Source organism: Aedes aegypti, chromosome 2 (assembly GCF_002204515.2).
Source record: "Aedes aegypti strain LVP_AGWG chromosome 2, AaegL5.0 Primary Assembly, whole genome shotgun sequence".
NCBI lineage: Eukaryota > Metazoa > Arthropoda > Insecta > Diptera > Culicidae > Aedes > Aedes aegypti.
Genome location: NC_035108.1, coordinates 384,247,422 through 384,275,154, shown reverse-complemented (window position 1 = coordinate 384,275,154; position 27,733 = coordinate 384,247,422). Strand labels below are relative to the sequence as shown.

Here is a 27,733-nt window from a genome sequence, read left to right as displayed (position 1 = left end):
ATATCGTGAATACCTGGTCCCAACGCATCACCTTTTTATCGATTTCAAGGCAGCAAACGATAGTATCGATCGCGAAGAGCTATGGAAAATCATGGATAAGAACAACTCTCCTGGGAAGCTAACGAGACTGATAAAAGCAACGATGGAAGGTGTGCAATTTTAAGTTAAGGTTTCACGCGAACATTCCAGTTCATTTGAATCCTGCCGGGGACTACGTCAAGGTGATAATTTTTAATGCCTGTTGTTCAATATTGCGCTGAAAGGTTTTATGCGGAGAGATCCAGTCAATTTGTTTGCTTCGCGGATGATATGGACATTATCGGCCGAACATTTGAAAAGGTGTACAACCTGTACATCCGCCTGAAACGCGATGCAGCAAAAGTTAGACCGGTGGTGAAAGTGTCCGTTGTGTGTTGAACCGGGGATGGAGAGATGCGGCTACGAACCGAATATTGTGGCTTGTGAAAGTGTTGTGAAATTCAGTGTTATCTGTTTAAATTTTAATTAAATAAATGAATGAAAATTATTTTATTTGAAAATCAAGCATCTCAGTAGATTTTTTCACCAATTACTATGGTTTAAACCAGGAATCAAATTCCATTAGTCAAATTCAACATGATTTTCTTTTCGAACGTGGTTCAGAAGGGATAAACTACAAGTAAAGTTTTGTATTCTGGAACATTCCCCATTCTAAAGACGATTGTATTGTTTGCCTGTTTGCACTCTGTGTGCCCTTTTCATATACAGGTACCTATGGTAGTAACGAGGAAACGCATGCCTCTACGTATTTTGTAGGATAGTTGCGCCATGCTTGCCACCTGTAGCTAGGATTTTAACTCGCAATTGCTTTATACCGTTGTCAATTGTCAGGGCCATACACCTTCGGAAAGTTTGTCGGAAAGAGTGATATAACACCTTCCCCCGTAAAATAGGTTAATACCGTGAGCTGCAATCGAGGGCCGGAACAAGAGCAGGAGTTTCCTTCCTGCTAGTACGACAAAAATGACGTAATTGCGAATATTTACGTCAAAAGGTACATTTTTCAGAGATTCGTCGCATAGATTTATAAAACCGTCAATTTGTTGATTTGAAATTTGATTTACAGTTATCGATACTAAACATCGCAGAAACTGTATGCTCAATAGTCCGCAATAACCACAACCAAATAAGAACAGGCGGGCAAATATTTACTCGAAACACGCGCATTTTGTTTATTGTTTGCAGTTTACAGTTGATTCAGCTATTCATACACTGCTATTGAATTTTGGGACCGCCTTTTCTTGATTCCCAGCCGACCAGTTAATGTCCATTTGGCATGTAAACAACAGTACGGATTCGGTATCGAAATTTTGAGCAGCCAGTGAGACCAACCGAAAGAGGCTCGAAATCTGGGCAGCAATGTTTATTAGCTGTTTACAGTGCGTAGCGTTGGGAATTTCGGTTACGTTCAGTTAATTTAATAAAACAACACCGATTCCTTTGATTTGAGGTTCGTTCATGCAAACACGATTTCCGAGGAAAGCGATGAATTTTGTGTTTTCTGCTATTTCAACGGTCCCACGCGTGGTCAAGCTTTCAGCTATTTGGTCTGAGAGACGAAAGACTGTTTGCGTTCTTGATGTCGGATTAAGTTCCCACACAGAGAGTGCCGAGGTTCGCTAATTGATGGCGATCGCTCCAGAAACGAGTTGGTTTGACGGTTTGATTATGTTTGCATGTGCATTATTGTAAACATGATTGACTGGAGGAGCCTAAGTGAAATTTTTGTGATTTCAGCGAGCTATTACAGTTGATTTAGTGTCCAAGTTGATCGTAGGCAGTTGACGAATCTGTCGTTCAACTCAGTTAACAAGGTCTTAGTCAACTACGGTATTGAACGTACCGTAGCAAGTTAGTGACAACATTGAGTTACAGTGGCAAATTTCAGAAATCAAAACGGTAAATTCATTTACTGCAGTTATACTGTATGGGTAATGTTCACCTCTTTCATTCCATTTTAATTGCATTGCTTCTAAAACTTTCAATAGAAGAAAGTACAAGTACTTACCAACTGTCCAGGTAATCTTGGGATTCGTTCCGAACGCTACGCAATGAAGGGAGAGTTTTTCGCCTTCCACCATGTTTGTTTTTCCTATTTCTGTGCTTTCAAATTTAACAATAACATTTGCTGTGAATGACGGTGAGAAAAATCAGACGAAAGAAACCCGATTAGTAAACCTTCTTGGTTTTTGATGAGTAGCTATAGGATGTTCCCGGACTTACCTACTACATTAAAAGTTCTAGACGCATTCAGCGCCCGCACGCTACACGTGTACGAGCCGGCATCAGATTCGAGTGCCCGACTGATGATGAACTTGCGTTCTTCCTTAATTATTTTGTAACGATCCCGAAGCGAATCGATTTCGCTCACGTTTTCGCCGTCTTTTGACCTGGAAGAGAACAGAAAACGGAAGTGGATGAAAATTCCGGTTGGACCTGGTTATAGTTTTTTCTTCTGCATTGTGGGCAGTGAAAAAAGTTCCAGCATAGAGCCGTCCGTTGGCCGGTTGACCTGGTTAAGCCTTTCCAAGTGGGGGGTGGTGACGTAGAACAAAGGATAAATCAAGGTACAGGAGTTGGTATCTAAAATTAGAACCCTCGGAGAAAGGCTCCGTTTTTGGGACGATGTTGTGGGTTACCAACCACATAGCCAATTTAGGTGGAAGAGTTTTCCGTATATAGTACGGAACATTAAAAAATGGGAAAATCTTTATATCATGTTTTATGGTAGCTTTTATATGGAAAATGAAAGCTAATTATATATTTTATTCATTGGTTGATTTGTTTGGTCTGTAAGGATCATCTTAGTTGTCTCTAACCAAAAGAACAAGTTTCTTCTCTAAAAAGTACGTATAGACCTCAGTATTTACTGTTTTTTGTATGTTGCTCAGACTTAGTCCATCATCTTTACTTTTTATTAAACTTTGAGTAAGCAACGATCAAATGCTTTCTCTAACTCAATAGATCCTTCACACTTTTTTACTTTAGTACATTGGCTTGGTATGTAGAAAAATGATGACAAACATTCTACTAAATTGCGAAGTCGTGTAAGAATATGATAAAGTAATCAGAAGTTGCTCTCAAAAACAATAAATAATAAAAGATTGTATAATTTTCGCATTTTTCTGGGGCATACTGTACCTTGGCATTAGCCCTCGAAGGGATGAATGTGGCATCCGATCGGTACAAAGTGACTCTGATTGGTAGCATTTTGAATCAGAAAACCATAACTCTAGCAGTCTCCACAAGGCAGCTGCTTCTGTCAGCTTTTGTTCCCAACTGAAGCGCCCTGTTGGGAAGATGTGACGTTACCGGTGGTATGACGAATGTAACACATGCTAATGAAATGCTAATTTTCCAAAGATGGTGAAAATTATTCAACGTGTGTTCTGTCCACAATGGCCTTCCCGACAGTCGTTGGAAACGGAAGCCTTGCGGGTGAATGTGATTGAGTAGGTGTGTGGATGTTCGAAAGGATTTGCGTGCAATCGAGCAATTCGTAAATGATGCTAATGAATTGGTCTCCGGCCTGTGGAAATGGAGTGTGACCGGAGCTTTATTATGTTTTCATTATTGTACAAAATTCGGCTTCCTTTTCTTAGAAGTACATAAAATTGCGTAAGCAAAAGCGCATAAAGATGAAGTTCATAAACATTTTAGTTGATAAAGTGCAGTGGTTAGAAATATACCTCTCATGCCAAAAACTAGGATTGAATCCTATCCTTTATTACATTTGATCTTTCTTTCGAAAAGGAGATTAAGCCGTCAATTCCGATAACTTGTCTCGGATTGAAAATCTCGAAAAAAATAAATGCTTTTTCCTAGTGTAACTTTAGGAATGTTGGTTTATTCTCCTTTTAACCAGTGCTGGTAAGTATCCCAACTCTCATCCGACTATGAGAAAGTAAAACTGTCATGAGAAGACACTACGTATCACGTGCGCTCTTTGTCATTAATTTATTTTGGTTGAAATTTCAAATATATAAGAATTAGAACGATTTCATCAATTTATATGCTTTTAGAGGCCATGCACGAATTATTTCACGCTCCTAGAAGGGAGGTGTTTAGGAAGATGCCTTACCTTAGAAAATTGTCTAGCCTTAGAAAATTTTCAGAAGTCCCATATAAATAGTGTGGAAAAAATGTTTTCGACTTTCCTGAACATACATAGAGTGCAATTTTGGGAGTAGTGAAAAAAGTGCCGTGAAAGTTAGTTGTGTTTGATCCTTCGACCTTGACGCTTGCCCTTGCGGGGACGGGTGATGAGGGCAGGATCAAATATGTCGCACGTTGTTCGCGTAGTGAAATGAAAAAGCGCCGCGGATCATTAGTAGTGTTTGATGTATTGATCGCGTCGCTTGCTCTTGTGTGGGCGAGTAATGAATACTTGTTCGGCGTACAATGCGATTATCGAATTATATCGCGAATCTGATTACGCGTGATTATATCATGGATCGTATCACCACCCATTGGTGACTCCCAGACCTTTACCTTATCCCACTAACCCAATATTCTATCCATGACAACTGTGGAGATGCAGAGGTATACTAGGTCTCTAGTAACAACGGTTGTCTAACTAACATTCCTTCCCTTCCCCGATGACCGTAAGGACGTGGCCAGCGCCGTTATTGACTTTAAAAAATTGAGCTCTCTATTTGTGCACATTGAAGAATGGTAAGCTAATCCCAAGTCCCATTCATTAATTCCCTGAACAACTTCGATTGTTCTTATCAATCACGGAGTAGCAACTACGAATTGGTCATCTATTCTCATGCTCATACACAGAGTGCAATTTTGATTAAAAATCGATACACTTATGCAAAAATAATTGTTGATATTTTAATTGAAAATAGTGCAAGTTTTCTTAAATTATTATGCTAAAATTTTAGCTGGAATGTAATGTGAGTAATGGAAAGAAATGGATAAAAAAAACAACAAATACTGTAAAATCTGTTTAAGAACGACATGATTTTTTTTCCGGATTTTGGCACTTTTGCAATGTTTATTTTCGAAACTGACACCACCATTAATACATGTTTTATGACGAGCATTATGTTCATTTGCTGAGATTTGGGAAACAGTTAAGTGATATAGTTAAAGACTCATGAGGAGTACCCAGACAACCAGAATGCACATATAATGAAATCACTTTTTGTGTTATGCGATGCTTATTTGAGCAAAGTTTCACGAATAAAATGCTGCGAAAAGGCCTTATGCGTACATAAGTGGAGGCGATATACGTACATATATTATATGATGAAAAATAGCATGCAATGCGAGTGAGCAGATTTTATTACGAACTAATCTGTACGCTTATACGACTTGATTTATCATAACAAAATAGATTTGTCAGCTGGTACGGATTGATCCGACTTACTTTGTACGAGTACAAAGTTGTACGGAACGAAACAAATTGTACAGATGAACTCTTAAAACAGCGTTTAATGCGAGTAAACTCCTCGATCAAGCGATTTCACGCACCATGCAGTTCGGTTGTGATGCAATGTGTATAAATAAACGACTTTTCGCGTAAACCGTCATGCGACTGCTGGTTGTCTGGGTAATCAAATTTAAAACGAATTATTAGGGAAAAAACTGGAAAGATTTGCAGCTGAAAGTCTAAAGTTATTCATTGAATTTCTATTGAAACAAGAACAGCTTTAGATTTTTTACGAAAAAAAAAACATGTTAAATTGCTAAGGCATATCTGTTTAAAAGATTTTACTGTGAATTTTGAGTTGTCATCAAATTATGAATTGATTTTTTCTGATATTTCTCTAGGATACCTAGGAATTAATGTTTCTGAAAAAATTGGCAAAAGCCCGAGAAGACGAGTCTTGGAAGTAAAATGCAGCAAAATTGTTAAGGAGTTAATGCAAAAATGTCAGAAATTTTCCTAAAATTGTGAACATGAATTCTTCCTTGAATCGCTCTTATAATTTCGTATAAATTTCCTGCAATGACAACGTCAAATGAATTCTTAACATTCTGCCATCTAGACTTATAAGTAGCGTAGGGGCCCAAAGTCGCAGTGGATATTGACAATTTGTAAGATACCAAAAAGAAAATGAGCATGGCAAGCATACTTGGAGGAGACTTGGATCTGTGATGTACAAGGGCCCTTTGATTATCCGGTTTTCCTTTATTTTAATATTTTAGGGCTAGGTTTAGGGAACCGAGGCTTTGGGCTCCAAATTTCAGGAGCCTTCACAAATATTTGTGTTGTAAGTTACTTTCCATGGTGTTCAATCGATTGCACCCATGAGAGAGAAGTCTTCTAACAGTTAAACGCTGTCCTGATGTAGGAACTTAAGCAGGCTCAGATACCTATTTTGAAAATGACTCAAGTCTCATTACGGATTTGAATTCATAAATATATATATATATATATATATATATATATATATATATATATATATATATATATATATATATATATATATATATATATATATATATATATATATATATATATATATATATATATATATATATATATATATATATATATATATATATATATATATATATATATATATATATATATATATATATATATATATATATATATATATATATATATACTTTATGAATTCTAATGTGGGTCCCAAAAATCTGGAACATTGATGAGCTTACATCTTGTACACATTTTCCCACGATCAGACCATTCTTATTGTGTCTATACATGAGTTAAAGGCTAGAGGTGTACATTTTTTAGATTCCAACGATTAAGATATTTTCAAAATCATGAATTTTGAAGAATGAGTAAGCCAAAATTTTTGTTTTTCATTTAATATTTAGCTTATGCAGATATTAGTTTTCTTTTATGTTCTGGACCACTTGAGAGGCCAAGGCAGGGAAAAATGTTTATGGTACAGTCTTTAGCACAAAAATTAATAAAACACAAAAAAGTTAATATTATAAATTTTAATTTTATGTTTTTATTTTGAACAGTGACTGTAAATCAAAATTCCTTCATGTTCCTTCGAGGGGCCCAGATAGCCGTAGCGGTAAACGCGCAGCTATTCAGCAAGACCAAGCTGAGGGTCGTGGGTTCGAATCCCACCGGTCGAGGATCTTTTCGGGTTGGAATTTTTCTCGACTTCCCAGGGCATAGAGTATCTTTGTACCTGCCACACGATATACACATGCAAAAATTGTCATTACCATAGTAAGCTCTCAGTTAATAACTGTGGAAGTGCTCATAAGAACACTAAGCTAAGAAGCAGGCTCTGTCCCAGTGGGGACGTAACGCCAGAAAGAAGAAGATTATTTTTTAAATTTTCCGAATATACCTTCTAGAAATCTTCCAAATTTGTTCTTGGGGTTGGCCTTAAATAATTTGTCAGGACATTTCTTTAAAAATTTCTCCCGGTAGTTTATATGAAATTATGCCATAGATTTTTCTTCATTAAACGTATCCAGAGTTTTTTCTAAGATTTCGTTGAAATAACAAGAAAATATTTCCAAGAATTCATTTTGGAATTCTCTCATAAAGTTTTGCAGAAATTCAGAACCAATATTAACAACAAACCCAGGGAACTTTTTCCAGCGCTTTCAAGTAAAAGCTCTACATAATATTCTAAGCAATGCCACCAATAATTTTTCGAGTAATTTCTGAAATAAAAAGCATAAAACCACTATAATATTGCAGGTAATAACCTGTCTGGCGCTTTTATGTAGACATCAATGCACAAATGAATATTTGAAGAATTGCCGCAGAAATTCCGAAAATTCCTACTATTTTTTTCAAGGATTTTTTCTGAATTCCTACAGGGATTATTCTAGGAATTTATCAAGGTTTTAACCAAGAATTCCATTGAGGAGACCTCTAAGCATTTTCCCCTGAAAACTACTGAAGGAATTTCTAAGCGTGCCCTTGGCCAAGTTTTCCTTTACCAATAACATCAGAAACTCTTCCACGAATTATTTTACTTCTTTTAAATATACACCTTGAGATTTTTTTTGGTATTCATCTTAGAAGTTTGAATTCCACATATGATTGGAATTTTTATAAATTCGTCCTTTATTTTTGCCAGGGAGCCCTTCTTGGATTCGACCATTACTACAAGAAGTTCTTTAAAGCAGTGATTTTCTCAAAAATTGCTAAGCGACTCTACCAGTTTTTTTCATGATTTTTTTATGTATAATATTCCTGCAAGATTTCTTCCAAAGACTTCTTTTAAAAGAAGATTCTTTAAACTCTATAAATTAGGGAATTTTGACAGAGTTCCAGAAAAAATATTTTTACTTCAGAACTATTAATGCGTGTTTATTTATTTTTCAATGTTTATATCAAAATTTTCTCAAAGGACACCTCCGTGACCGGGAATAGTTATATTCATGCTTTTAGTTTTCTTTTTCAAGATTGTATCATGGTTTACTCCCCTACCTTGTTCGTAAAGGATAGATATAATAATAATAAAAAAACGTGAGTACTACTAGTATCCAATCTACAAAGTATACCGTAGCTACGCTAACGCTAAATTTTCTTCAAGGATACCGTAATCCGGGGTAACATTGATCAGTTTTTATGATATTTCTTAAATATTTAATTTGAAAATGCACATGTTGCGAGTTTTGTGTTTTTAAAACCAGTACTGCCACCAATAGCTAGTGACTATATACTTTATTTTAATTCTTGAAAGGTTTAAGAATGTTAATAAAAATGTTTAAGGCGATTTTTTTATTTAGCTGATATGGGGTAACATTGATCACTTATGTAAACACCGTTCAGTAAAATTGAAATTTTCGTTACTTACTTAAATCATGGCTTCTGAAGCCAAACGCTTACAAGTCATTTATTTTTTAAGTTATTTTAAAATTAAAAACACCACGAATCGCGGAATACGCCTAAAAGTAGGCAATTTCTTAAGGAAATTCTACATTTTTAAAAGTAATTCGTTAATGTTGCCTAATTGAACATTATTATGAAAGTTTTGACAACGGAATAATTTTTGGTGAAGCCATTTTTAGTAAAAATCACATTTTCCTTGCTCATATCGCTGGCACAAATTATGTGAGACATGAATCTTCGGTAGTGTCATCCTTAACCATTGAAATCTTTATTTCAAAAAGTTGTTAAATATACGCATTAAGTAAATGCATTTTTTGCAAACATCTGAATTTTCATTAGCTCTTGAATATAAGAACGAGAAGCGCAATTCATGCTTTGGAAATATTTTATCAATAAATGATGATACGAACTTTTGACGAGATGAGTCATTCCGATCAATGTTACCCCGCTGATCAATGATACCCCGGATTACGGTACTTCTATGAGTTTCGCTGGGAATTCCTCAAAAAATAAATATCAATAATTAATTCAAACATTTTATCTTAATTGCTTTTTAGATCAAAACAAACTGAAACTTCTGAAGCAGTCGCTCCACATATAGTTTTTGATTCCACAAGACATAGAATCAAAAACTACCGTTTTGTCTCAAATTCCGAACAGACTCATAATCCGAACACTCGGTTTTTGTATGGCGATTTGGTTGAAATGTTTCGCTGAAATATGTCACCAAATAGCAATGAAATGGCAGTCAATTGCAATTCAATTTTAACGTCTCCAATATAATTTATACCGCGGGAGTAGTGGTGATTCTCCCGCGGTATAAATTATATTGGAGACGTTTAAATTGAATTGCAATTGACTACCATTTCCTTGTTATTTGGTGACATATTTCAGCGAAACATTTCAACCAAATCGCCATACAAAAACCGAGTGTTCGGAATATGAGACTGTTCGGAATTTGAGACAAAACGGTAATCTTTACCACAGGAGTAGTGATGACTCTCGAGTTTGAGACCAGTAGAACAAGCTCAGATTAATTTATTTGCGAAATTATTCATTTGGTTCCGATTTATTCGTGCTGGTCGGAATCTGAATCAAGGTGTTCGGAATATGAGACAGAATAAACACAGTGTTCGGCATTTGAATCAAACTGTTGTTGCATACTTTTACATAAAAATAATACTAAAACTAATTAAATCAACATTCTTATTGGTACACTCAACAGCTAACAGTTAGACTTTGCGAAGAAATTAAAATTTACACAAATATCAGCCAATTTATGCCAATCAGAAGCATTTGAAGTCACTGTTGGCCTTAAGTGTTCGGAATATGAGTCAAAACGGTACTTCATGGCGAAAATCCTGGCTACGCCCTCGTTTGGGTGATTTTTTACCAGAATAATAATTTTTTATCTTTTAATCATGATATTTTTTCCAAGTGTTAAACTTTTCGAAAAAAATGTTGAAGGTACGTTTGAGTTCGAATTTATGGACAGTTTCCAAAAATGTGCTCATGCTCACGCTCATGTGAATTGTCACAAACATTGAACGTATAAAATACCTAAAGTAAAAAGAAATTTGATCAAACAAACAGGTTAAGTCACATAGTCTTGCCATGCGGAAACGCTGGTCATTACTAGAGTTGGGAAAAGTTCTGATATTCACGCTACACTAGCCAAGCAATGCAAGTCACAGTCAGAAATGCCAGTGAAACTCACGGCTATCGCTGCTGTTGGCAAAATGCTTTGAAAGTAGCAAACATCCGTTGCTAATGGCAACCCAAAATTACAGTAGAAAAAAGTTCTATTTCCCAACAACTACCCAGCAAAGGTTACTTGAGGATGGTACACAAATTATGTCACGCTAAATTTCAACTTTTTTGACCCCCTTCCCTTCGTCACGTTTTTTGTATGAGTCCTCCGAAATTATTGTAAGGCTTGTCACTCTTGGCTTGGCCCCCTTCCCCCTCGGAGCGTGACGTAATTTGTGCATGATCCCTTAATGAGTTTCACGCTTTTAAACTACTGTAGTCAGGATAGCCACGTAATTTTCGCGAAATTTAAACCTACTTCTATTACCATTCCCAGTCCTGGTCACTACTAGTGCATATTTTAAATTTGTTTTGTTCCCCTAGTCTTAAATGATGTAAACTATCGCGAGCAATTTATCGAGGTAAATAATCCCAGGAAATGGCAACCAAAATCAGATATTTAACTAATAATTATAAGATTAAAACTATATTCAATTATCTGTTTTTAAGGCTGACCAAAAACTTGAAAATTTGAGGATTTTGTACCCGTCAATCAAGCACTTAACGTTAATTAAAGGAAAACTATAAATTATACTTACCAACTTAACTCATAATCGCCCTCTTTCGTGATATTACAACCGAGCGTCATTGCTTTCGCGATGTCGTAATATTTTAAACTAGAGCTGGGATCATCGTAGTTGGGATGCAGGATATCTGAAACTGGAGAAAGAAAAACCCCTGATTAATTTCGTCCCTCCGATTGATGATTTTGCTTTTTATAAAAGGAAAAGAAAATGTCAACTGTTACTGCGAATTGAATCGTAATCAACTAGCGATAAAAAAAATAAACGACGAGATAAAGTATCAACTATCGAAACTAGCGGTTGGATTGTACAAGAAAAATAAGCATCCTCAGTAGGATTCGCCGAAGAAATCAATTTAGCTAGCAACTCAATCGAAGCAAGGATATCCCGACCCGCGTTTGATATTGGCTTCGATAAAATATGCTATAGCATCACCCTTGCGCTGCTGACGCAAATTAAGCATACGAATAATGATAGAAAATGTAAAAATATTTGCATTGCATCATTAACTAGATGTTAGCAGTCACATGGGTATTGATGTACCCACTCTGTAGCTGCATTCCACGGTTCGAATCCAACCAACTATCTGCTTAGTTGTCATCTGAAACTTGCTGTGTATGTACGGCTAGTTGTCGTCATCGTGCGTTAAATCAACGATCCATTGGCATCGATTTAGCACATCAAAGTGCAATGTGTAGCTACCGTAAAGTGCGCTAACTCCAATCACCGTTTTGGCGACGAATAATGTGGACGTAGATTTAGGCGTTATCGAAAGATTGATTGGAATTAGGGCACACCACGGTAGTTGAAATATTGTTCTGCATGTGAGCAGTGGTAGCTATTGTGGTTTGGATTGAGTGGATTATAACTTGGTCGTAGTCAGTGCCGATGGGATCTGGAAATTTGTCGTTCAAAAATATCGAATGATGGAACGTCAGCGATGTAAAGATTCGTAAATTTTAAGCGAACAGTAGAAGATCAAACAATGTTCAATGAATATTTCTAAATTATTCTTTTATTACATTTATTTTTATTCTTATTTCTGAAGTTACATTTCAAATAAGATAGAGTCTGCTTTTCAGCTCATTGTTTCTGCAAATTTATGCATTGTTTCATGGTTGCTTTCATCGCTAGTACTAGGCACTGGGCACTTCTTCTTCGTCTTCTTGGCATTAACGTCCCTACTGGGACAGAGCCGGCTTCTCAGCTTAGTGTTCTTATGATCACTTCCACAGTTATTAACTGAGAGCTTTCTTTGCCAAAGTTGCCATTTTCGCATTCGTATATCGTGTGGCAGGCACGATGATACTCTATGCCCAGGGAAGTCAAGGAAATTTTCTTTACGAAAAGATCCTGGACCGACCGGGAATTGAACCCAGACACCTTCAGCATTGCGTTGCTTTGTAGCCGCGGACTATAACCACTCGGCTAAGGAAGGCACTGGGCACTATAAATGTCCAATTACCATCTAATTTGGGCCCAAACAAACAAAATTTTCACTCTGCAACTTTTTAGATTATGTGACGCTTGGTATAGTTAAGAACGCATATCCTACAATATGCCCAGGGAAGTCAAGGAAATTTTCTTTACGAAAAGATCCTGGACCGACCGGGAATTGAACCCAGACACCTTCAGCATGGCGTTGCTTTGTAGCCGCGGACTATAACCACTCGGCTAAGGAAGGCACTGGGCACTATAAATGTTCAATTACCATCTAATTTGGGCCCAAACAAACAAAATTTTCACTCTGCAACTTTTTAGATTATGTGACGCTTGGTATAGTTAAGAACGCATATCCTACAATATTGAGATTTCTTTTTTAATTTTCATATATTGAATATTCGAAGTTTATTAAACATATTCTGTGGTGACGAGTGTTCATCTTCATAAGCACTTAATTATCGTACATTGTTGTTGGAATATTTTGCAGTAAGGTTTTCGCATGAAATCATCAAAAAATCTGAATGTGGGCGATTTATAGGATTATTACTTTTACCGAAGTAATGTACCTTGTAGAGAATGGTACACGATAGCATCGCAAATTTTTGACTTGTTTTACTGCTCTTTTATAAAGTATTCAATTGACGTATGAGTTTACTGCACACGTAACTTGAAATCATCAGAAATGTTTGAATATTTGAACTAACACAGGCCGTTGCAAAGAATGGAACGTCTTTGCACATTCCCTAAAACCTTTTCTTTCAACACTGGCTGGTAGATTGATTTTCGTTGTTGACAAGAATATGGTTTTCTTTCTTTGGTCATATTATGATAATCCTATCTTATTTTATCCAAGGTTTAGTTCTGCTTGTTACCTTCTTCAAGGCTGATTTTCACATTTTGTGTTTCTAATTAATCTCAGTCTACCGTATCATACAAAGCATCAACGTATGGAATTATTGCAATAAAAAGAATAATAGAATCACAAGCAAGATTTACAAAGCTATTCACTAACTTAACTTTTACATTTCGTTTCGGCGTTTCGAATATGCTGGTTTAATTTACATTGCTTGAAGAAAATAAATAAGACTTCTCGGCATACGCATTTTTCTCAACTTTTGCACACATTTTTGTCAAGCCATTGCATTGCAAGCCTTAAGTGAAATATAGTTATAATACTAGCTATATGTACTCATTTAAAGAAAAGTCAAAATGGTTCAAAAATATGAATTTTATTTCCACAAAAATACATTATTACAATACGTTTTGATGAATCGACACATCCTGCCTGTCTTACTGTCTACAGAGTTTTATTAGATATCTCTTTTCAAATTCTAGCAACTGTGAGCTGTGAGCAAAATGCGATATTGGTCATTTCATCAAATTACATATAACATAACATATAACTATGGGTGATGAGTTAACATAGAATGAGAATTTGCTAGCCATCCGTTCTGTTCCAACCATTCTAGTAAAAGCAAATTTTGTTCATCAATGCATAGGTATGAGCTTGAATAGATGTTCGTAGCATTGGCACAATAGAAATGAGAAGTTAGTAGGAAGAAGATTACCAGCAAACTTTGAAATATAGAAATAGAAATAGAAGCTGCGATAGACACATAAAATGTAGTGAATAACTTTGTACTGTACTTGATTGCATAGCAATTGTAATTAATAAAATCAAAATTGTAGTAATTGTTTAGAATAATGAAATCTGTAAACTGTGAACTGTCGCTCATCTATATAGGGACCCATTTTTCAGATTTAAAATATGACTATATAAACCTCTCTCCTTTCCAGAAATTTTCTGTGTTTATTTTGCATTTTGTGGAACAAAAATGTCTACTATATTCAGAGTTTGTAGTATTTGTTCTGAAAGATAAGCTGTGTTTTTATAAAATCTCCTAGGCTGGATTAAGATTTAAGCAACCAGGCCAGGCGAAAAAGCCGAAACGAGGAGTCAAGAAAATTCCCAATCCTAAAAGATCCTCGACCGGTGATATTGGAAACCATATTCTACAGCATGGTTTGCTATTTGGGCTCCTATGTGGGCTTTATCTGAAACATGAATATAGCAGAAAAGAACACATCCTATATTGGCAACAAGGTCAAGAAGCTATATAAAATTGGAAGAAAAACGAGCAAAGAACTTCACTCGAAAACCAAAGACGCCCCAGAAAGACTCTTAAGCCTAGGACAAAGTACAGAAATACATTTGTTCGGGGAAAAGTTCGGGCTGCAAATCTTTTGAATAAATATATCTTTTTACATTTGTTCCATCATTGATAGTTTCGGTCGCACCAATAGAGTGACATTACCCCCGTCATTCCCAACAATTTTGCATATCTCCGGAATCTAAGACGTACTGTACGATTGTCTCCGTTCCTAGTTATTTTGGGATTCAAAAGTTTTTGTTTTTTTTTAAGGTTTGTTTGTCTTTTAATCAACTCAAAAACCAAATGCGGCACAGTAGCTGTATTGATATTTGTGTCTACCTACTGAATAGCCCTAGACTAGACTTATTAGATATTACCATACTCCCACCTAGGAAGCCCATCAAAAAGCATGTGGGAATCCTACCCAGAGTTTCATCGAAATAATGTTCTAGTAATTCCGACCAAGACTGTGTAATCCTGTTGAAAATTCTGGGAGATCATGTGCAAAATTTAGTGATAATCCTGCAAAAGTTTTCGTGAAAGTTACAGTGCTGTTCTGAATAATAGCAGCGCATGTCGATTTGCCTACAAAATGCTCAACTTTGACATGCTGTAGTTTTGTTCCCTTTCAAGCAATCGAGTTGAAATTTTCTCCACAGAACTACAAATATGCTCAATTTTGTAAACACAAAATTTTAAAATTTTCTAAGCCCCTGCCGGAAAGTGAGATACTAGGTGAAATTGTTCGAAAAAATAGCAGTTTTTAAAATTTGAATTTCGGCTTCACATTATAGTTTTAAATTGTATATCACTTACCATTGGAACAATCTTCTCCTACTTATCAAACTTACACCTAAACCGAAAATGTTTAAAATATTTGTAGAAGAAAAATTTTAAAATGAAAAACTGCTATTTTTTCGAAAAATTTCACCTAGTGTCTCACTTTTCGGCAGGGACTCAGAAAAAACTGAAATTTTGTAGTTACAAAATTGATCATATTTGTAGTTCTGTGGAGAAAATTTCAGCTCGATTGCTTGAAAGGGAACAAAACTACAGCATGTCAAAGTTGAGCATTTTGTATGAAAATCGACATGCGCTGCTATTATTCAGAACAGCACTGTAAGTGCAAAATTCTGCGCAACTCCAAATTGATGTACGAAATCTCCCTAATTAGATGCTAACCTATGGCTAGGCTTCAGCACAAATCCCCCTTATAGTGTTGTGACATTTATATCCAGGATTCTGTAAGAATACAGCCCCTGGATTTTGTGAGATAGAGTTTTACCTGTTAGGTCGTGTAGTGTCTAGCAACTGTTATCCAAGCTTGATAATTTTACAAATAACAAGGCTTGATAATTGTCCTCAACATCATCGGAGTTCGATGAAATACTCTACAGCAGCGTGCTGCCTTTGCCTCTTTGCGAGGGAGCGAAAAAATGCTAAGCAGAGAAGCAACAAAAATTGAGCGAGGAAGATGCAGCACAAAACACAACAGAGTAAAATTCCAAAAAAAAAAGGTGGTCCCAAACTCCCCGAGGGCTGTCTTGTTCGGGCGGCAACTCCAGAGTTCTTTTGAAGTGTGAGTTAATGTGAGCATCGTAACAAGAGAGAGAGAGAGAGTACCTGAACAAATCCTCGCATTTTTTTTGCACTCTCACTCGAACGCTTGAGGATCTGTGTTAAAAATTTAGAGTTCAGTTTTTTCTCCTCAGAAAAACGGCAAAATCGCTTCCTCTTTGCATCGCAGAGGAGTTTCTGTCAAGCCTGAAAATAACTCAATCAAGATTATTGTGTTTCTAGATAGTCGTAGCGTAATACGAACAACAGCTATTCAACAAGACTAAGCTGAGGATCGTGGGTTCAAATCCTACCAGTCGAGAATCACAAGGGATTTTTTTTTCAATTTTTAGGCACAGTTTTCATACTTGCCACACGATATACAGATGGAAAAATGATCGATTGGAAAAGCAAACTAACATTTAATTACTGTGGGAAAGCCATAAGAACACTAAGCTGAAGAGCAGATTCTGTCTTACTAGTTATAAAGTAACACTAGTAAACCCAACCCTTCCTTAGTACTATTATTGCGGTAGTGCATTACTGTTATTGCGGTTCGCAATCAGAACATGTTTTGTACAAGTAAAAATGGAATGGTGTTTGTATGTCACGAAATGGCGTGAAATCGAGCCAACAGATTCACACAATTCTTTCACTAATATAGTTTCGTTAAAGACTGCGACGTTACGCGTGTAGAACAAGTTTAGGGAAACCTCCGGAATATGCAGAAAAACGGGAGAAAACTAATCTGTCATTTTGTATAGGAGATTGCATGCCATTTTTCAAACGGCCTACTTGATGGCAAGATAAAGTTTGCCGGGACCACTAGTTTTTTAATAAATTTTCGTGACATACAAACACAACTCCATTTTTATTTATATAGATAGATGTCCATAGAAAGAAAAGTTTTCGATTAATAATGAGGATTTAATTTGTGTTCCGCAATAATGTGTACTATCGCAAATAACCCTATTATTTCTCGAGAAAAATTTTGAAATGTTTTATTAATTCAACCAGTTTTTGAAATAAATTTTTCCGCGGTGTCAAAATTTCAGTAGGACTTTTTTTCACTGGGCCATATGGTCGGGGTTCTGTTAAACCGCACTAAGCGCCAATTTGTCAAAAATGAGTTATATACATACTTGAGGATTCGGATTATCATAACCTTTCTACATTATAAATATCGAATAATTCAAACATTCCTTCTTTGTGTAACTTCAAAATTTTTCTCTGCCTGGATATGTTAAACTGAAATTGTATCCAACCAGAGCGAACCATAAACCTAAGCTTGTCATTGAAGGTGATTTAGTGTTCTGATTTAGAACGGCATTTCTTTTCAAATTCTTCCTAAAACATATCAATAAGGTAATTCCAACTTACAGGCCTTACAGAAACAGTTTTCGCTTTCTATTCAACAGTTTGAAATGACCGAGAGGTAGCACGGCCAAGCATCACTCGAAGGGCACGAGTTTGAATCCGGATTAATATTGTTTGCATTGCAGCTATTTAAATCAATCAATTTTAAGATATGTGACTATTATATGAGAAAAACTTAAAGAATATGATCTTGGTTAACTTAACATTTTTCGGTTATAATTAAATTTTTAGTTATTAAATTTCACACAATCAAAAATTACAAACATGATTATGAATTTCATTGTTTGAGTAAAGACTTGTTTCGATCATTAAAATCCTTTTTTTTATCTTCGCTGCACGGAAATGTTTAAGCTGACAAGCATTATTTTTCAAATCAAAACAATTGTTAATTTGGTTGACATCTGTGGGAAATTGAAATGTAATAAAATGACCAAGTGTCAATATATATTTGTCCAAAATATGTGGGATTTGTACCCCTTATTACACTACACAGTATAAGTACTGTGATGAATTTGTAAAGCTTGTCATGCTTTCCAAGACCCCCTTCTTTCCTTTGAAGGGTGTCATGAAATGTGCATGACCTCAAAAGTGCTCATTGCTAGCACTGAAACCCTATATCCAGTTTAACAATCGGTACCCGTCAACTTTTACCAAATCCGCTTGATACGGTACTATTCTAGAACGAAAACCACAATTACACACACATGATGCACATTCTAGTCAGCTAAATAGAAGCAAAAGATGGATTGGCTTCGAAATGGAAGATTGACATGATTGCAAAACGTCATTGAGCTTTGTTTGGATGATAATACAGCATCGATCGATCAGAATGCATAAGCCTTGCCAATGATGCAGTAGTCTAAGTGATTCAGCTGATGTTTGGGTGAAATGATTCCAAAAGCAGTACAAATTGATGGAATGAGTACAAATTATCGTTTAGCCTATTTATAATCATTTAACTATAAGAAATAAATTTTATATATAAAAAAAAAAAAACAAAAGTAGATAATGGAACTGCCAGTAACGCATTTTGCTTGAACTCTAGCTAGCTAGCAGAAGTAAGTAATTGGTACGGATGTGTGAACGGAACCAAAGAGTGGCTTTTGAACGATCCTCACCCGCGACTGACGCGTGTTGTTGCTGCTGTTCGTGATTCCGATGATGATGATGGTGATGTCCTTCGCCGCCGTGTCCGTGTAGCTTGATGGTGGTCATTGTACCGGCAGTGCTGGAAGTTGCGGTCGACGGAGGAAGGGTTGTGCTAGTGGTTGGAACGGTAGTCGGTACTATCATCAGAGCCGTAGTTAGGCTAGTCGGAAGGGCTTCTACAGGGACATGAATCAAAGTGTGTTCGTTTCGTATATGATCAAGCTTTTTGTGAGAGTGGTGATGGTGTAGATCTTCATCACTGTCAACCCGAATCATGCCATTGATTTCGCTCTTGTTTAGTATCAATTTGTCGATATTGTCTTCGATTGAAAGGTCCTTTTCGATTACAATGATATCGCCTTCGTGAGAGCTAGTGTCTTCGTCGATGGTTTCGTCATCGCGTTCGGATCCCACTCGGGCATTATCAACTGCCGAGATTGACTCTTTATTTTCACCGGCGATGGCATCCAGTGGGTTGGCCTCTCCGGAAGTGGGGTATCTATCTTCATTGAGGATAACAATAGCCTTGCCGGCATCTTCCTCCTTATCGACAATATCATCGTTATCGTTGCCATTCCTGTCCTCGTTCGCTCCCGTTGTATCGGGGTATTCATCTTCTTTGATGTCCTTATTAGTTTTGTCTCTCAGGTTATCCTCATCGTACCGTTCGTCGTCTGGCAGAGCTAGGGTGTCTTTCGTTGTGGATTGTTCCTGATTCTTATTCATAAATCGCACCGAGTCTGCTTTGAAAGTATGTTGAGACTTTTGTTTGTCATCATCAGATTTTGTGGATTTATCGCTTTGGGAATGATGATGGTGAGATTGCTGCTGGTGATGACGATGTTGGGAATGTTGCTTGTCGAATTCTGTAGAAATAGGATGAGCATTGGGCGAGATAAATGTGCCGGGCGTCGTCAGTTGGTGATGAGAGCTCGAAACTGAGGTAATCAATGTTGGCCTTAATGTTGTCAGGAGCAATGGTTCAATGAGAGATGCATCCGGTGTGTCCATAATTTGATCGCTGGAACTTTTAACCGAGGTTCTGCCATGTCCAGTAGCACTACCACCACTGCCAGCGGATGAAGCATTTCCGACTATGTATAGCATGTGATAGCTTTTGTGTCGAGAGTTACATTGATAGCGACCTTGATGCTTCGGTAGGGCATGCTGAACGCTAAGGGTGGCCTCAATTTTGTTCCGCATTCCTTCGGATAGAAAGGGGATATAATAGCATCAGTATTGCACAATTGCCAATATGATTGAACGAGCAACAACTGTGCATGAAAGCGCTTACTGGTGAAATGATGCCATGTGACGCGAACCATTGACGTTTGCCAGAAATAGTCCGACGCAGTTTCGGGCTATTGGATTTAGGGACCAATTCAGGTTAAGCGGTGCTTCGTTTGGTAATTCATTTTGATAGCCAATGTTGGTCAATGGATCCATCGAGTGACATGGCAAGCAAAAAATCGAAACTCATGATGGTCAAACTATTATAGAAAGCATGTGCTAATTTTGAGACGGTGAGACTGCTGAAGTCCGCCTAAACGTAATTTTTTTTTGAGTTGCTTGTGGCAGATTTATAGTGAAGCAAAATAAAGATAAAAACGGAAGGAAAATGAAACTTTGGATTGAACTGAAGTCTGTAGCATGCAATGGAAAACTGCATTGCACATTGGTTTCAAAAGCATATCTGAAAAGACAAAACGAAAATTTTGGTGTCCTTACCTCCAGGTTTAGATTTATGATGTCCTTGAGATAGTTATTCCGTAGTTTTAGACATTTTTTCAGTGATGTAGAATTAGGGCGGTGCTTATGGTTTCAAAGTTCAGAACATAAGCTTTGTTGATAATGCAGTTAGATCAGTACAATTTTTGTATTTTATGATTAACCAGCTTCTAAATGTAGGGTAGTCCCGAAAAAATCTGTTTTCTTTCGATAACTAACAGTAATTTCTCACAAAAACTATGTTCCAAGCATTTTAAAACTATTGTTCAAGGACTCGAATGAGAATCCTGAAATAGAATCTCCCTAGGATTCAAATCTGATTCTTCCCAGAAATTTTATCAGCTTCGATGCAATTCTTTGTGGTTGAATTTAATGTTCCCCATAATAGCCTAAAATTTGCATGTTTGTGGCACAGAGGATTGTTTCTTAAAAATATGAATTTAAATCCCGGAAGCTATTAAACTTAACCTGAAATGGCTTATGTGCATCCAGAATGCCTCATATTTACCACCAAGATTTTTAATTTACTGAAACAGTGTTATTTGATGGTTCGTATATTTTCTAATAAAAAATGATCTTTTGGAATCAGGACATGAAATGATCAAATAATTCAAAATGACCAAACTTTCAATTCCACGTCACTGAAAAAATGTCAGAAAATATTGAAAAACTTTCACGAAGGCATCATTTATCTAAATTTGACGTTTTAGGCGCAAACATTTTTGTTTTTTTTTTGAATAAGTACTAATTTGTATATGTCGAAGATTATGCGAGAATCGAGAAAATCTTTTGTATTTTTTTCATTTCCTAGGAATCACTAGTTGTCTATCATTGCTATGTAGTTGTTTTTACATTGTGAGGCGTGCACTTTATATTCAATGGGTGATTTTAATATTTTCCATGTTGATTTGTTTTAATGGAACATGTTTTCATTTTGCACCTTTCGTTATAGTCTTCAAGCAACATAAAAATGTATGGACACAAACAAGCGTATTTTAAAATCCTTCTCGATACGAGATCGCTATTTATTTCTAAGATTTTTCTAGCAACTCTAAAAAAATGCGAAACCAATCAGATGAATAACTGCCTCAAGCAACAGCAGTTCACCGTCTCCGTCCATGACCTACACCTGGATAGCGATGTCCTTTACCTGCGACTCCCATTTCGCTCACGATGTACGAGTGTTCGTCCTTGCCGTGACGTATTTGACTGTGCTTCCGGATTGGCTCGCCGTCCTTGAGCCAATCGATCGGATCGGTGATCGAGGCTATGCACGATATCGAAAACGGGTCCCCCACACTCACCTGGGAGTTACCGTAATATATGACTTCGTAGACGTTGCTTGTGTCGCGTTTGCGACCTGCGTTCCCAAACGTGCACACGAAAAAACAGTTCAGTAAACAAATCGATTAGTTCTGAATGATTGGTTGTGTGTACAGTGGAAATTATGACTCATTGTCGTGAGCGCGCCAAGTTTCTTCAACTACGTCGTCGATCGTGGCGTGCAGTATAGTTGTTCATGCCGATGACGGCAGGAATACACAATCGATTGACGTCATGCAAGGTGGAAACGACTGCCTTCATGGAATGCAACTAACCTCACATCTTAGTGACGAGTATGAGCGAATTAACGAAATCGCTGAATAAGTGTTTAACCCGGGTGGAGTTAGTCATCAAGGTTCGCCATTGAGGCCGTGAGGCATCGAAGTCATAAATCGGGAATATGGAATTGTAGAGGGAATTATGGAAATAACCGCCAACTAGCATAATTAACTCCAATCGGTCGAGTATGCCTCCGAAGATATAAGTACAGTATTGGACAGTACATCGATATTTTTACGATTTTTCATACAAAACAGTCAACGTTAAAAAGTTCGATCTGAGTTTCCACTACCTGTAGGTCATGAACTGATTTGAATGAAATTTTTACAGTGTTTTTAGACATAAGTCGAATTTCAGCATTTATTTTTGAGTAATTTTTTCAATCGTGACTTAGACAATGAACAAATATATGTGAACAATAACGATAAACAATTTCGCTAAAGACAGTTTTTATGTAGAGGTTTTATGATTAGGCTTTTAAATGTTAAGATAAATCATTTCCAATTTTTCGTCATTACATTTAAATCAAATCGCTATTATTGTACTCGTGATTGGAAAAAAAACGCTTTAAAATAAACGCCAAAATTTCAATTATGTCTGACGTGCTGTGAAAATTTCAATAAAATAGATCCATAAATAACTGAAATCTAGCCTACCAGAGCTAATAACCTTGTATGGAAATCAAAAAAGTTTCAAGTTTATTGTCCAATACTGTTATCCAGGGTGAAAATATTGGTGAGAAATAATAAGATTGGAACGTGCTTGATTGCACAGTGAACTAAAGACGTGGGTTTGCGTGGATTCGGTATCATGATCATGATTGGGGTGATTTTATTTTCTGAATAATTGATGATTGTTAGATTTATGAATGATATTATGGTTGACAGATAATCCAATGCCAAGAATTGTTATTGAATTATTTTCATTTTGTACTTTCCAAAGCTTGTACTGACACCATTGGATATGTTCATATCAAAATGTAGAAAAACCTTATATTTTGAAGGTATTCTCTGACGACTTCATTATACCTTGAAGGTTTTCTGAAATTTATTGATATTGTCTTCATTCGTTTAAACACTTCTTGAGTTCTGGAATTCAAATGTATTTCACTTATTTTGTAGAATAATAAAAAATCTCCTTGTTTTTCTTGGATAAACTTCCAAGCTCCTGATAAATCTTGTCCTATATTAGGCAGATTTTTTTTGTTTTTTTAAAAATCCACTTTTTATAATCATAGAAGAAACTTGTGAAATTCTTTTGAAGTTTGTTAAATTATCGAATTATTTGATTTAAGTTGCACATTATATTGATAGCGGTACATTTTGTGTTTTCTGTCAAAGGCTTTACATCTCTTACTCTCAGAATGCCTCAGAAACCTCAATAAATATTTCTACTATAAATTCTATGAACGAAACTATGAAGACTGGTACGAAACACGAAACACGAAATACGAAACTGCTGAAAGTTGACTAATTATTTCAACTATAGACACTTTTCCAAAAACTGCAATATCAAATTCTATTTTGCAGAGACAACAAAAACGTGACATCAATTTTGAACACATCCGTTTGCGCGCGCCGCCTACTATTCTAATTATGGAGTAATTCTTGTACCATTTCTAAAGGGTGATACAGTCAAAATTTGGTCAATTTCAACTTGACATATTGTTTTCAATTTTAAAACCTGAACACCCCTAATTTTGAAGGTGTGTGTGTAGAATCTTTCTCCTATTCTGATTTTGAAGTTCACTCTTCAGTTGTCAAAATGCCATCCAAGCAAGGAGAGCAACGTATCAAAATTTTGCTCATTTTTCGACGAGCTGAACATTTCAAGACCAACAATTGAAAAGGCCTCAAGTCCAAAATGTAAACAAATCGGGTTTCTGCTGATTTTAGTTTATGAGAGCTTATTCTTACTGAAACATACAATAGTCATTCAAAAATATGCATGAAACTTGAAAAAATAACATTTTTCTAAAAGGCCCCATCTCATTTCCCGCTAACTAGGATATTCATCGCAAATGCGTGGTAATGGATGGTGAAACCTACGTCAAAGCCGACTACGAGCAGCTTCCGGGACAGGAGTTTTTTACAGCAAAAGAAAGAGGAAAGGTACCAGATATTTTCAAGCATATGAAATTGTCAAAGTTCTCAAAGAATTATCTGGTTTGATAAGCCATCTATAATTGTGGCTTGAAAAGCAGCAATTTCATAGCATCCGGGACCGTTAACCAAAAAAATTACTTGAAAGAGTGTTTGAATAAACGTCTGCTGCCTTTTTTGAAAAAATGTTGTTCCGTACTGTTTTGGCCGGATTTGACATTTTGCCATTACGGTTAGAGGGCCATGGAGTGGTATACCGCCAACAACATGCAAGTGGTGCCCAAGGACAAAAACCGAACCAACACGCCAGAACTCCGCCCAATTGAGAAATATTTGGCTATTGTCAAGTGAAATCTAAAGAAGACCAAATTTTCAAATAAACGATTTCACTAACTCACACGCATTTTTCCTTGACCAAATTTTGACCATATCACGCTTTAGAAGGTACTCTAAAGTCTCTAAAAATGGTCCGCCTAGATTTTTGAAGGATTTCATGAATGCATTCTTTAAGAATCCATGGAAAAATTCCGTCAAAGTTTCTAAGCGAAAGAAATCCTGACAAAATGGTGGAAGCCTTACAGATTTCGTTTTCGATTCCTGATAAAAAGATTGTAGAAATCTGATAACAAAAAGATTCACTAAGGATTAGTTATCAAGGGTTGATGGTGGCCAAACAGCGAAATAATAATGACTGAAGTGGCTGAAATGTTCAAACAGTGACTTAAAGGTAGCTTCAAGGCTACAAAAATGACAGAATATACTAGCTCAAACAAATGGAGTAAAGATGGATAAGTTTGAAATTTTTGATGGCATAATTTGTTGAAGAGATGCAGGTATGATGGAAAAAATTGTTTTTGTAGAATTGATAGACATTTCCTGGAGAAAATTTCATATCTCAATGAAGTACAGCGGAAATTCTAAAACAAATTATTAAAGATTCTGATAGAATTCATGGTAGAAAATTAATGATAGAATTCAAGATACGCAAATGACAAGAGATACTGGTGGAATTCTAGGCAAAGGACAATTCGTCAAATGGAAGTAGCAACGTGTTAGACTCTTTTGGATGTTACGCCAAAAATAAGAAGATAAAATCAACGAGGAAAAGTTCTGCTCTGTAACTCTTTCATTTTTCAAACTCTACTCCTCTTGGGATGATGGAAATGATGATGATCGACCACAATCCAATTATCGAACAAATCAAAAGCATCTGACACCGAACCGTCAATCATCATCACTCCAACCTAGACCCTGTTTCTTATTTGGTGAGCATTACTAATGGATTGCACTGTTGATGCGTCCACAAAGCCCGGCATCATAGTGACCTACAATTATCGCTCTACTTTATGCAGGGGGGCATCAACCCATATCCCGAATCATCTGGGTACCAGTTTCAATTGGCAAATTGCTTCCGGGCCAGAAGTTATCTCCCTCTGATGTGGTTCATTGCTTTCCACAAACCAGGTGCATGTAATGGTATCGTGCATGCTGAATTGGAGACACACGTTTATGTAATTTTACAAAGAAATCGATTACAATTGCTAATGATGGCGATAAAATAGTACCATCTGAAGTAGCAAGGTTTCTATTTACCTATAGGGAAAAGGTTAAATTAAGAATTTCAGCAGTCTTTCAGTGGTAATTAATTCGGTAAAATGATGAAACTAATAATTAATATTCTGCTATTGGGATTAATTATAATAGATCTACAAGCTCTTATTGGTAGCAAACCTAGCTGAATCATGGATTTTTTTACCTTTTGATTTTCAAACCTAAATCAGTAGCCTTGGGGATGTGGTTACGGTGTCAAGTATTGGACTGGCATCTAACAGCAGTCCAAACATTCATTTGACACCAAATAAATTCGAATAAAGTCAAGCAAATATTTGGACTAGTCACCCATCTCATCAGAGCTTCTCATACGTATTTAATGTTAATTTTTTGCGGTTCTCCTTCTACAAACGCATAGATACAACCTGTTGTAAAACCACGCATGGAACTAATTTGGTCCTGATTTGCAAGCAACCGGCTCCCAGTGCAATATAATTGACCATAAATTGTTCTTTCGGCTTAATCGCAGCCACTTGAACATCCGTATGGATTACATAACATTTGCTCGGTAGGAGTACACTTGAATCAGGAAGCACCAGCCGACACCGGAGTTAATAAATTCCAATTTGAAAGTAGCTAGGTAATTGAAGTCAATTTTGTGAGGCCATCTGTTTCCTCAAAATATGCACTCACACACATGTTCGCCGCCAAACGGCTTCATTGACTCGAGAGTCGAAGGAGCTCTAGTTTTGGGATCGGCGCTTTTGGCTTTACCAGGGCTGGTAGCGACTGGGTGCCTTGAAACAGGAACTTTGAAGAGCTCATGTATGAAAAAAGAGACCGAACAGAAACACACAGAACCAAAACAATTTAAACAATATCTAGAAAATAAGAGATTTCATCAGAATTTTACAAAAACGAAAGAATTCGAGTCGAGTCTAGTACACGACACTGAAAACGGCCTTACAGTTGAGGTCGAAATACGCGTATCTGTCAAAGGACTCATACTCTAGCGAAATTAAATGGTGTAGTATTAAATTCGGTCTTTGATTAATTTTTGAATGTTATTATTTTTTTGGGAATTTCAAGTATTACTGCTCGTATCGAAAAGTTATCATGATTTACTTATCGAAGATATCTGCAAGAATCCTTTCATTGATTCTTTCAGACTATCGTTAATTTATTTCAAGATACCTCAAGGATTTTTTAAGGATAACCTCAGAAATAACTTCAGAGGCCCCACCATAAATTACTTTAGGAATTCCTGCCTTAATTCACATTTTTTTCAAGCAAATTATAAGTACTCCAGGATTTCGTCCAGTGGTTCTTCTATCGATTACACAAGAATTTCATTGAATATTTCCGTTACGGACAGCTTCAATAACTAAAACAGACGATTATAAAAATCGAATGTACATCGGATTTTTTCTCGCTAAAGTTTAGTATTTGGGTTATATTTTCATAATCGGAAAGTTTTAAAATATTCCATCGGTAAAATTTTGATTTTTTCAATTTTTCAGCCATTTTTCATACAAAATCCCATGAAAATCACGTTTTCGACGCATTTTAGCCAATACAAAATGTATGGAAAAAATTTCACCGATAGAATATTTTAAAACCTTCCGATTATGAAAATATAACCCAAATACTAAACTCTAGCGAGAAAAAATCCGATGTACATTCGATTTTTATAATCGTCTGGTTCAGACATAGCGTGTGGCACAGTATTTAATTCGGGTTTTTATTTATTTCATAATTTTTGCAGAGATGCCTCCACTTCTCAGGATCTTCTCCAGAGATGTCGTTCAATTTTTCTCCAAGATTTCAACCAAATTACTTTAAAAACTACTCCTATGACTTCTTCATGAAGTTCTTCAAGAAATATCCCAAAGAAGCTCTCTA

The 27,733-nt window shown here is 36.3% G+C and overlaps 1 protein-coding gene across 22 annotated transcripts in view; it reads right to left on the bottom strand.

Moving 5' to 3' along the window:
- The window catches only part of LOC5576029, a 94,988-nt gene that overhangs the window by 21,592 nt on the left and 45,663 nt on the right, over positions 1-27,733 (bottom strand). For all 22 annotated transcript variants that reach the window (XR_002500840.1, XM_021846909.1, XM_021846915.1 and 19 more), the window contains exons 3-7: positions 21,727-21,936; positions 18,818-20,053; positions 11,185-11,305; positions 2,263-2,429; positions 2,048-2,167 (exon numbers count right to left, since the gene is read on the bottom strand). Coding sequence is in view for 21 of the 22 variants with exons in the window: in XM_021846909.1 (XP_021702601.1) it covers positions 2,048-2,167; positions 2,263-2,429; positions 11,185-11,305; positions 18,818-20,053; positions 21,727-21,936 (1,854 nt within the window). In the remaining variant the exon portion in view is untranslated. The remainder of the gene's footprint in view (positions 1-2,047; positions 2,168-2,262; positions 2,430-11,184; positions 11,306-18,817; positions 20,054-21,726; positions 21,937-27,733) is intronic.